We start from the raw sequence: 12,452 nt of genomic DNA, 5'->3' as shown, positions 1-12,452 counted from the left end.
CACCATAGTAAAATATAAAGTAGTATAATCATAATTTCCAGCTATTTATAAGCTTTATATTTGTGCCAATTAAACTGCAACTGTATTCCCAGAAGAATAGAGTTATTTGTACAACTCTACATAAGTATACTGAGCATATGAAAAGTGTGATATTTTCAATTTTAGGACACTATTTCTAGATATTACATGAGGGATGAGCTCCAATAAAACAAATGTGTAAATCACACACATTACAAATACCAAGAATAGTTACTTATTATTTTAAGAAAAAATTACTTACAAGAGATAGCAGCAAACCGAACAGGTCACCAACATGGTAATAATAACTCTAGGGGAAAAAAGAAAAGCAAATGTCATTAAATAACTAGCAAACTATGCAAACATCACAGAATGGTTTAAGTCCCCTTTCCAGATTATCAAACTGGCATGGATTGCACACCAAGAAAATGGATCTGTATCTGCTCAAATATCCAGCAAACTGCAGTGTGCCCAGGGTGCACCTGGGAAAAGTTTATGTAACTAAACATTTGTATTTAAAGACAGATGTGTTAATGCCATCATGTAGATGTCCAATCAAAATTTATCTGAAACTGAACAGGAAACGCCGCAGTGACAATTAGTTTTAACACCTAAGTAATTACCCTATTTGGTAGTATTCCCTGTAATGAAATTAACACTGTACTTCTAAAAATATGACTCTCTAGCAATGAGCTCTCCCCATCTCCATTCATGTCTGAAAAAGTTACACTTTGATCTCTCATCAGCAGAATTTCAACATTTCTAAACCTCAGTTCATGCTATTCTCTTCCCATCTCTCTTTCTAAAAGTTCCCCTTCTAAATCTCCTACTCCTCAGAAGAAGCTCTGCCATTTTCACCCATCCGACCCACCCTCAAATCCATCATCTTTTGCTCATGCCTCCTCTGCACCTCCACAGTCACCAAATACTGTGGATTTATACTTTAAAGCATCTCTCCCCATGTGTATTTCTTCCTTCCTATTCCCACTGTCAGCAACAAAATTCACCTGGTTCTCCTGGCTTAATTGCTGGCAGATTCAAACTTTCCTCCTTCTCCTTCATGCTATAAACAGGAGTTTCCACTTAAGACCAGGATTTTCCACTTAAGACCTTTTGATGGCACCTCTCCATCATCCATCATTTGGTTTCCAAGAGGCATGTCCACACCCTAAGTACAGCAAGACCATTTCCTAGAACTTAGGAACCAAATATTGTAACTCCTGTTTTTTTAGAGACAGGGTCTCTGTCGCCCAGGCTAGAGTGCTGTGGCATGATCATAGCTCCCTGTAACCTCCAACTCCTGGGCTCAACTGATCCTCCCACCTCAGCTTCCCGAGTAGCTAGGACTACTGGTGTGCACAACCAGGCCTCACTAATGTTTTTAATTTTTTTGTAGAGATCGGGGGGTTCTCAATATGTTGACCAGGTTGTACTTGAACTCCTGGCCTCAAGTGATCCTCCTGCCTCAGCCTCCCAAAGTGTGGGGATTACTGGTGTGAGCCATCACACCTGGCCCAGAACTCTTATTTTTATTTATTTTTAAGTTATCCTTTAGAAGTTCTGTGTGTCTTTTTTTTGAAACAGAGTCTCACTCTGTCGTCCAGGCTGGAGTGCAGTGGCACAATCTTAGCTCAATGCAAACTCCACCTCCCAGATTCAAGCGATTCTCCTGCCTCAGCCCAAGTAGCTGAGATTATGGGCATGCACCACCACACCCAGCTAATTTTTGTATTTTTAGTAGTGGGGTTTTGCCATGTTGTCCAGGCTGGTCTCAAACTCCTGGCCTCAAGTAATCCACCCACCTATGCTTCCCAAAGTGCCGGGATTACAGGCATGAGCCACTGTGTGTGTATTTTCTTTGGTTAATATATTGGCACGTTCATTTACTCGTTCGACAGATTTTCACTTGCTGAGTGTCCAGTATATGTGTTAGGCTCTGGGGAGAGAAACATAAACAGAACAGATAAAAACCACTGCCTCATGGCTGGGCATGGAGTTCATGAGAGGGTACCTGGAGTTCAAAGAAGAAGGGGGTCTGTGTGGCTGAAGCAGAGCAAGGAGCCTGGGGAAAGGTGAGGTCAAAGAGGTGCCATGTGGCCTCTGAAAGGACTTTCACTCTTAAAAGGCTTTGACTCAGAGTGAAAAGCAAAGTTATGGCCGGGTGCAGTGGCTCACGCCTGTAATTCGAGCACTTTGGGAGGCCGAGGTGGGCGGATCACGAGGTCTGGAGATCAAGACCATCCTGGTTAACACGGTGAAACCCCGTCTCGGCCGGGCGCGGTGGCTCAAGCCTGTTATCCCAGCACTTTGGGAGGCCGAGACAGGTGAATCACGAGGTCAGGAGATCGAGACCATCCTGGCTAACATGGTGAAACCCCGTCTCTACTAAAAAATACAAAAAACTAGCCAGGCGAGGTGGCGGGCGCCTGTAGTCCCAGCTACTCGGGAGGCTGAGGCAGGAGAATGGCCTAAACCCGGAGGCGGAGCTTGCAGTGAGCTGAGATCTGGCCACTGCACTCCAGCCTGGATGACAGAGCCAGACTCCGTCTCAAAAAAAAAAAAAAAGAAACCCCGTCTCAACTAAAAATACAAAAAAATTAGCCGGGCGTGGTGGCGGACGCCTGTAGTCCCAGCTACTCAGGAGGCTGAAGCAGGAGAATGGCGTGAACCCGCAAGGCAGAGCTTGCAGTGAGCCGAGATGGCGCCACTGCACTCCAGCCTGGGCGACAGAGCGAAACTCCGTCTCAAAAATAAATAAATAATAAAGAAAAGGGAAGTTATTTGGAGGGATTTGAGGAGAGGACTGACTAAATCTGATTCCAATTCTAATGGGATCTCTCTGCTGGGATGAAAGAGGCTGGAGGAAGCAGGGCAAAAAGAAAGCAGAGAAACCAGTTGAGAGGAATTATAATAATCCAAGTGGATCAGGCTGGCAGCAGTGCAGGTCGTAAGAGTTGGTCAGATTCCTTGAAATATATAAGTTATATATCACACTTATAAAATAGAAATAAATATGTATGGGGGATTGTGCTAAAGAGATTTTGACAGTTGCACAATAAAAATGTTTAAAGACCTAAACAATCAAGTCACCCGCTTCATTTGTAACTGACTCCCTCCACCCACCCCTCTCACCTTCCCCTACGTTCAAACATCAGTCCTTCATTCCTGAAGGTAGGCGTCTTCACTGTCCCCCAAGACACATTATATCTAGGATTCTCAATTCCAAGCCTTTACTCATCTTCCCCCAGTCCGTGCTCCACTGTGGGATCTCTTCCCTGTCTTCTCTCTTCTCCAAAAGCCCATGTCATAGAACTGAAAGAGCTGAGGCTCCTTTGTATTACCTGCTTAATATTAACAGTTTCATATAAAAGCTCCCTCATTAACATATCAGCTCCTAATGTGCTTGGTCTTAGGAGCTGCATGCTGAGTAGTGAAATGCCACGATAACTGCAATTTACTTTCAAATGGTTCAGCAAAATTATATATACACACACTCATAGATAAAGCAAATCTGAATACGTCAAACGATGACTGAGTCTAGGAGGTAATACATGGCACTTATTGTACTATTCTTCCTACTTTTCTACATGTTTTAAAGCGTTCATGAAAAAAGGGGAGTTAGCTGGACACAGTGGCATGCCTGTAGTCCCAACTACTCAGGAGGCTGAGGCGGGAGGATCACTAGAGCCCAAGATATCAAGGCTGCAGTGAGATATGATCATGCTACTGCACTCAAGGCCTGGGCAACACAGGGAGACCCTTTAAAAAAAAACAAAAACAAAAAACAAAAAAACAGGCATGGTGGCTCAAGCCTGTAACCTTAGCACTTTGGGAGGCTGAGGCCAGGTGTTTAAGACCAACATGGCCAACAGAGCGAGATCCCATCTCCATTTTTTTAAACTTTTTTTTTTTAATTTTTGAGACGGAGTCTCGCTCTGTCGCCCAGGCTGGAGTGCAGTGACGCAATCTCAACCCCTGCCTCCTGGGCTCAAGCAATTCTCCTGCCTCAGCCTCTGGAGTAGCTGGGCCTACAGGCGTGAACCACCACACCCGGCTAATTTTTGTATTTTTAGTAGAGACGAGATTTCACTACATTGGCCAGGCTGGTCTTGAATTCCTGACCAAGTGATCCACCTGCCTCAGCCTTCCAAAGTGCTGGGATTACAGGAATGAGCCACTATGCCTGGCCAGCCCATCTCTATTATTTTTAAATAAAATAATCAAAAAATTAAAATAAAATAAAAATAATTAAAACAAACAACAAAAACAGAAAAGTGGAGTTGAGTGAACTCCTGGCAAACTCATCTCTGCGCTCTTTCCTTTTCTCCTCCCCCACATCTACTGGTTAGGAAGCCATTGTGAGAAAACGGAAGCTTTAGAGAATCTACGGATTCCTGTAGAGAAAAGACGGAAATCATGAAAAACTAGAATGGGCAGGAAAGCTGATTCCGGGTACGGACCTGATTTTAGCTGGCCCTTTTCAGTTGCAAAAATAAAGAGCAAGGGGCTTTATTTAGGTCATCCATAAATTCTGAAGAGTTTTTTCCAAGTGATCGTAGGCTATTTTTTTTTTTTTTTTAAATAAAAGAAAAGATTCATTAAGTTTTTCCTGGCTGAGCACAGTGCTCACATCTGTAATCCTAGCACTTTGGGTGGCTAAGGTGGGAGGACTGCTTGAAGTCAGGAGTTCAAGACCAGCCTAGGCAATAAAATGAGACCCAGTATCTACCACGTTTTTTTAAATTGGTTAGGCATGGTGGTGCATGCCTGTTGTCCCAGCTATGCTGGAGGCTGAGGCAGAAGGATTGTGTGAGCCCAGGTTGAGGCTGCAGTGGGCTATGATTGACTGTGCCACTGCACTCCAGCCTGGGCAACAGAGTAAGACCCTGTTTTAAAAAACAAATTTAAGAAAATCTTCGGCCGGGCATGATGGCCAACTCCTGTCATCCCCGCACTTTGGGAGGCCGAGGTGGGTGGATCGCCTGAGGTCAGAAGTTCGAGACCAGCCTGGCCAATATGGCAAAACCCCATCTCTATTAAAAAATATAAAAATGAGCTGAGCATGGTGGCGCATACCTGTAATCCCAGCTACTCGGGAGGCTGAGGCAGGAGAAGCGCTTGAACCTGGGAGGCAGAGGTTGGAGTCAGCCAAGATCGTGCCATTGCACTCCAGCCTGGGCGACAGAGAAAGACTAAAGGCCGGGCGCGGTGGCTCAAGCCTGTAATCCCAGCACTTTGGGAGGCCGAGACGGGCGGATCACGAGGTCAGGAGATCGAGACCAGCCTGGCTAACACGGTGAAACCCCGTCTCTACCAAAAAAATACAAAAAACTAGCCAGGCGAGGTGGCGGGCGCCTGTAGTCCCAGCTACTCGGGAGGCTGAGGCAGGAGAATGGCGTAGACCCAGGAGGTGGAGCTTGCAGTGAGCTGAGATCTGGCCACTGCACTCCAGCCTGGGCCACAGAGCAAGACTCTGTCTCAAAAAAAAAAAAAAAAAAATCTTCAGTAAGGAGATAAATGAAGGAATCCTGTGAGGAGGAAAGAAGGGAGAAAAACAGAGGCGTATTTGACGTTAAATTATCTTCCCCAAGAGACCCCTACACACCAGAATGCTGAAAGCTGGGTAATTAGGAGGTTATAGGACCTGATGAGGCAGGTAAAAGAAAGGGCAGAAGGGAATTTTTTTTTAAGGGATGGGATCTCACTCTGTTGCCTAGGCTAGAATGCACTGGCATGATCATACTCACTGCAGCCTCAACCTCCTGGGCTCAAATAATCCACCCACCCAGCCTCCTGAGTAGCTGGGACCACAGGTTTACACCACCATGCCTAGATAATTTTTTTAAAAATTTGTTTTTGTAGACACTAAGTCTTGCTTTATCACCCAGGCTTGGTCTCTATTTCCTGGCTTCAAGTGATCCTCCCACCTTGGCCTCCCAAAGTGCCGGTGTGAGCCACCATGTCAGGCCCATTTTTATTTTTTTGAAGATATTTTTGATCAGTTAAATCAGAAATGCTCCCCTGTATTAAAAATTCACCACAAGCTAGATGCAGTGGCTTGAGCCTGTTATCCCAGCACGTCGGGAGGCCGAGGCGAGTGGATTACTTGAGGCCAAAAGTCCAGGAACAGCCTGGCCAACATGGCGAAACCCCATCTCTACTAAAAATACAAAAATTAGTCAAGCGTGGTGACATGCGCCTTTAGTCCCAGCTACTCAGGAGGCTGAGGCATGAGAAGCGCTCGAACCTGGGAGGCGGAGGTTTCAGTGAGCCGAGATCTCACTACCGCACTCCAGACTGGGCAACAGAGCAAGACTCTGTCTCAAAAAAAACCCCCAAAACAACTCACCATAGTGTGAAGCACTTCAGCTCCTTCATCTATCCTGAAAAATTTGATTTGCAGTATTTTCAAGAGGTAAAGGGGAACTAGTACTAATTCAGCATTAATATTTCCTTTTTAAAAAAATCCCCACAGAAAAGCATATTTCCATTTTAAAATGAGGAAATGGGAACATGGAAAAGTTAACTAAACTGTGCACTAATATTTCCTTTTTAAAAAAATCCCTACAGAAAAGCATATTTCCATTTTAAAATGAGGAAATGGGAACATGGCATCATCTGCCTAGGTGCAGTGTTTCTCAAAATGTATTACAGCAACTCTTCTTGGGGGGGGCGGGGACACTGTTTCAAGACCTGCTCAATCCAGCCAAGAGCAGGAAAAGCAAGGACTGCAGCAGAGGCTGTGAACTGGACCCAGATAATACAGGCACTTGGCAATTGAGCTTTCAGTCAATTCATGACCTTTCAGTCAATGAATGCTGCATAAAGACAGGTGGTCCCATAAGATGATAATGGAGCTGAAACATTCTTATCACCTAGTGACATCTTGATGATCCTGAGCCTGTGTAGGCCTAGAATAATGTGTTTGTGTTTTAGTTTTTAACAAAAAAGTTTAAAAAGTTAAAAAATATATAAATGGAAAAAAACTTAAAGGATAGGATATAAAGAAAGAAAATAGATCAGGTGAGGTGGCTTATGCCTGTAACCCTAGCACTTTGGGAGGCCAAGGTGGGAGGACTGCTTGAGGCCAAGAGTTGGAGACCAGCCTGGGCAACAAAGAGAGACCCTGTCTCAAAACAACAACAACAAATTAGCTGAGTGTAGTGGTGCATGCCTGTAGTACTAGCTAGTGGGGAGGCTGAGGTGGACGGATCCCTTGAGCCTTGGAGTTTAAGGCTGCAGTGAGCTATGATGGAGCCACTGCACTCCAGCCTGGGTGACAAAGTGAGACTCTCGGTCTCTTAAAAAAAAAAATTATACAGCTGTACAATGTGTCTGTGTGTTTTGTTTTCAAAAGTTTACTCTTACATGTACAATGTACAACAGGCTCCAAGATAACACTTTATTCTAAGTATAGGTGGCAAAGATGTTATCGCAGGGGGCCGGGTGTGGCAGCTCACACCTGTAGTCCCAGCATTTTGGGAGGCTGAGGCGGGTGGATCACCTGAGGTCAGGAGTTTGAGACCAGCCTGGCCAACATGGTGAAACCCCTTCTCTACCAAAAACACAAAAATTAGCCAGGCATGGTGGTGGGCACCTGTAATCCCAGCTACTCAGGAGGCTGAGGCAGGAGAATTGCTTGAATCCGGCAGGCAGAGGTTGCCGTGAGCCAAGATCGTGCCACTGCACTCCAGCCTGGACAACAGAGTGAGTGTTCGCCTCAAAAAAAAAAAAAAAAAAAAAAAAAGAGTTATAGCTGGGAATCCAGATGTTTAAATACAAATAGAATCAAGGGTCACCATCGATCGCCTCAGGCACATGGAACAGTTTATTTTTTCCCAGATTTCTTAATTCCACCTATGACCAGGGGCCCCTTCCCCATGGCCTTCACTTTCGGCTCCTCCAGTTTCTTCTGCTCCTCTTTTTGTTTAAAAAACGTATCTTCCAGCCGGGAGTGGTGGCTCACGCCTGTAATCCCAGCACTTTGGGAGGTCAAGAGATCCAGACCATCCTGGCCAACATGGTGAAACCCCGTCTCTACTAAAAATACAAAAATTAGTTGGGCATGGTGGTGCGCGCCTGTAAACCCAGCTACTCGGGAGGCTGAGGCAGGAGAATTGCTTGTTGCAGTGAGCCGATATCATGCCACTGCACTCCAGCCTGGCAACAGAGTGAGACTCTGTCTCAAAATGCTTCTTGGGCTGTTTCAGGGGCTTCTTCCTGCCATCTATGAAGGTGGACATGGTGCCTGCAGCCTCTTCCCCAGACTCTGCCACTGGTCTTGTTTCGTTTTTGAAGAGACAGAGTCTCACTGTTGCCCAGGCTGGAGTACAGTAGTGTGATCATACTGCATCCTGGAACTCCTGGTCTCAAACACTCCTCCTCACTCGGCCTCCCCAATAGCTAGGACCACAGGTGTGCACCACCATGTCCAACTAATTTTAAAAAAATTTTTTGAGAGATACGGTCTCGCTATGTTGCCCAGGCGGGCCTCAAGCAATCCTCTTGTCTGGCTTCCCAAAGTGCTGCATATGATAAGTGTGAGCCACCCTGCCCAGCCTTGCTTGTGTTTTAAGCCAAGTTAGTACAAAAGAGTCAAAAAGTTAAAAAGAATTCAAAAGTTTAAGTAAAAAAGTTACAGGAAGCTAAGGTTAATTTATTTTTGAAGAAAGAAAAATATGTTTTCAGAAATTTCATGTAGCCTAAGTGTACAGTGTTTCCAAAGTCCATCACAGTGTACAGCAATGTCCTGGTTCTTCACATTCACTCACCAGTCACTGACTCACCCACAGCAACTTCCAGTCCTGCAAGCTCCATATCATTGTGTTACATTTGCCTATACAGTATTTAAGGACAGTAACATGCTGTACAGGTGTGAAGCCTAGAAGCAACAGGTTCTACCATATAGCCTAGGTGCGTAGTAGGCTGTACCATCTGTTTGCATAAGTAAACTCTTTGATGTTCACACAAAAGCCCTACTAACACATTTCTCAAACGTATCCCTTTTGCTAAGTGGTGACACATGTCTATATATCACTAGCTGGTCAAATACCTGAATCATGACACTCTCTAGGGCTAGAAACTGAGTGGAAATAGGATGGATTTCATTACCCTGGATAATGGCAATGACATCCAAAGGAAGGGGAGAGAGTGCTCTTTAAGAAAGGAATTGTCACTGCTATCAAAGCAGCACTTTGTTGTTCTCTAACTCCAGTAGCAAAAACAAGTCTAATTAAATTTGGTTAATACAACTGCTTTAATAATGCCAGAATTCTGACTCTGTTCATCAACCTCTATAGGTAGGGGAGATGACCCCATATAGCTGGTGTTACCAGGGAGGAGGAACTTGATACTTAAAAACGATAAAAATTCACCTACCATGTTTCTTTTCTTAAAAAAAATATAATTTTAAACTAATAAAGCAAATGTATTCCAGGTAGCAAAAGGGGTTCAGGTCACAAAATACTAGGGAAGTAATAAAAATCTTTTTCTTTTTCTTTTTTTGAGACGGAGTCTTGCTGTCACCCAGGCTGGAGTGCAGTGCAGTGATCTCTGCTCACTGCAAGCTCCGCCTCCCGGGTTCACGCCATTCTCTGGCCTCAGCCTCCCAAGTAGCTGGGACTACAGGCGCCCGCCACCACGCCCGGCTAATTTTTTGTATTTTTAGTAGAGACGGGGTTTCACCATCTTAGCCAGACTGGTCTCGATCTCCTGACCTGGTGATCCGCCCGCCTCGGCCTCCCAAAGTGCTAGGACTACAGGCGTGAGCCACTGCGCCCGGCCACAAATCTTTTTCTTTTAATAAAGACAGTAGAACTATCCACTCAACAGGTATTTACTGGGTGCCTCCTGTGCATACAAGGTACTGTGAAAACCAGGCACTATGAAGCCACCAATTAAGTTGAAGGAATAAAGCAAGAGATGGTGTTTCTGACAAACTGACTTCAGTTGAAGTTTCACCTCTCATCATCTTGAACTGAGAAAAAAATGACTAAAAAGCAAAAGAGGAACCAGAAAGAGGGCGTTCCAAGGCTCCTTTGAAGATTAAGGCTCATTTTATACTACGGTTAAAAAGTTTAATTCCAAAATAGACAAAGCTCTATCCAACAAAGAAGTCTGGAAAAAAAAAAACCTTTCCTAGCCAATCATTCTAAGGATTTCTCACACTCACATACAAGAGCCGGAGCGCCCTCCAAAAGGTATGACGCAGCTTTCTCAACAATACCTCCTGCTCTTTGGTAATTAATCTCGCTTTAGATTAGGCCCCAACCGCCTCCTGGAGCCCACTAGATGCAAGCCTGGGCTCAATGTCGTCCAACGAGCTTGTTCTGTACGCAACAGCATGGGAGGCAGGAGGGCAATTTCTGTTTTATTTATTTGATCCTTAAGTTCAGGCAAACGAGGCCTCATGTGGGTGGAAGGCAGGGCTAAAGGGGGAAGAGTCGACTGGGGACAAGCCCCAGTGTCTCCCAGATTCGGCCTGCTCATTTCCGACTGCACCTCCCCACACAGGACTATGATGAGAAAAAAATTCCCCTGAAACTCGTTTCCAAGGAGGGTCCACCAAAGGTCACCCTCCACTCGCTCAGGCCAGAGGACACTGAAGCTGCTGCGAAAAGGAACACAAAGAGTTCCGCCGGGGCGAGGGCCTGACTCTGCAGCGCGGGGGGCGCCCATGCAACGTTCTCTGACCCGTGTGCGGATCGTGCTTTCCCCCGCCCCGGCCTGCTCGCTCCTCACCGCGCGTTCCTCCCAAGGCGGGCCTCGCGCACTTACCCCCGGTTAGGACCCTTAGGGATGAACCAAGGCACCAAGAAGCCGACGAAGCCCCAGAACACGCTCATCACAATGAGAGGCACCGTGAGGCCTTGATACGCCATGGTCACCGCCTGAGCGCCAGCCCCTACCCCGCCGCCTCACTCGGATCCCACCAGGAAGTGTCAATAGCTGACCACGTGACCAGCGTGCGCAGGCCCCGCCTCCCGCGCCCCTACGTGACCTGCGCGCCGGCCTCCGCCCCTCGAGGAGCCCAGAGGCAGAGCCCCGCCTTCGCCTGGCTGTCTCCTGGCTGCAGCTCCTTAGAGGCATGTCGCTCACCCCAGAGCCAGGGGTTCGGTCACCACGGGCTCAGCAAAGTGTTCTGATGCGAACTTGGCCCTTTTAGACAAAGAGTGTAGTTATTTACAGCCTCGTCTACTTATGCAACAGACATAGAGAACTTAACAATAGTTCTGTATTACTATTCTGAATTCCCGTGTACCTGGCACTGGGTCATGATCTTTAAGTTCATGAACCCAAGGCCGGGGGCGGGGGCTCACGCCTGTAATCCCAGCACTTTGGGAGGCTGAGGCAGGTGGATCACTTGAGGTCAGGAGTTCGAGACCAGCCTGGCCAACATGGTGTAACCCTGTCTACTAAAATACAAAAATTAGCCGGGTGTGGTGGCGCGCGCCTGTGGTCCCAGTACTCAGGAGGCTGAGGCAGGAGAATCGCTTGAACCCTCGGGAAGTGGAGGTTGCAGTGAGCTGAGATCCTGCCACTGCACTCCAGCCTGGGTGACAGAGCAAGACTCTGTCTCAAAAGAAAAAAAAAAAAGTGCATGAGCCTGTGTTGAACTCCTTACTTCAGCCTATGAGGTAATTGTAATTATTATTCCCACTTTGCAGTTGAAGAAACTGAGGCCCAGGGAGGAGACTAAGGATCTTGCCCAAAGTCACATAGTAAGTGGCAAGGCCAGGATTCAACCCCTGATGATCTGATTTTCAAGGCCAGAGCTCTTAACTAGTGCACCACTGTTTATCTTGTGCACTGTGCCAGGTTCTGGAGTTACAGAAGTCAATCAGGCACCCCTGAGGGAGTTCACATTCTGGGGAGCAGATGGCCTTGCAAACAGGCCACTCAATGCATGTGAAAGTAAGTGGACGACTCTGCAAGGCTTTCCACCCAACTAGTCCTCGCTGAGCCTTGAAAGACAAGTAGAAATTAGCCAGAATAGTAAGAAGAAAAACAGGTCAGTCGTGGTGGCTCACACCTGTAATGCCAGCACTTTAGGAGGATGAGGCGGGCAGATCACCTGAGGTCAGTAGTTCGAGACCAGCCTGGGCAACATGGTGAAATCCCATCTCTACTAAAAATACAAAAATTGGCCAGGTATGCACCTGTAGTCCCAGCCACTCAGGAGGCTGAGGAACGAGAATCGCTTGAACCCCTGGGAGGCAGAGGTTATAGTGAGCTGAGATTGTACCACTGCACTCCAGCCTGGGCAACAAGTGAGACTCTGCCTCAAAAAAACAAAACAAAACAAAAAAGTAAAACAGTTTTGTTTGCTTTTGTTTTTTTTTTGAGACAGGGCCCTGCTCTGTCACCCAGGCTGAAGTGCAGTGGTGCTCCATAGCTCACTGCAGCCTGGAACTCGTGGGCTCAAGCCATCCTTC

General features: G+C 46.4%; 1 protein-coding gene across 1 annotated transcript in view; it reads right to left on the bottom strand.

The window, feature by feature from the left end:
• ATP6V0E1 (ATPase H+ transporting V0 subunit e1) overlaps window positions 1–10,997 on the bottom strand; it is a 51,036-nt gene extending 40,039 nt beyond the window's left edge. Inside the window, exons 1-2 of the mRNA XM_003900527.5 lie at window positions 10,795–10,997; window positions 281–328 (exon numbers count right to left, since the gene is read on the bottom strand). Of these exons, the coding sequence (XP_003900576.1) occupies window positions 281–328; window positions 10,795–10,898 (152 nt within the window). The 5' untranslated portion in view covers window positions 10,899–10,997. The remainder of the gene's footprint in view (window positions 1–280; window positions 329–10,794) is intronic.
• Between the last annotated feature and the right edge of the window lie 1,455 nt (window positions 10,998–12,452).

This window comes from Papio anubis, chromosome 5, assembly GCF_008728515.1.
Source record: "Papio anubis isolate 15944 chromosome 5, Panubis1.0, whole genome shotgun sequence".
Taxonomy (NCBI): domain Eukaryota; kingdom Metazoa; phylum Chordata; class Mammalia; order Primates; family Cercopithecidae; genus Papio; species Papio anubis.
Note: the sequence above shows the minus strand (reverse complement) of the source record. Positions and strands in the feature narration are given on the sequence as shown.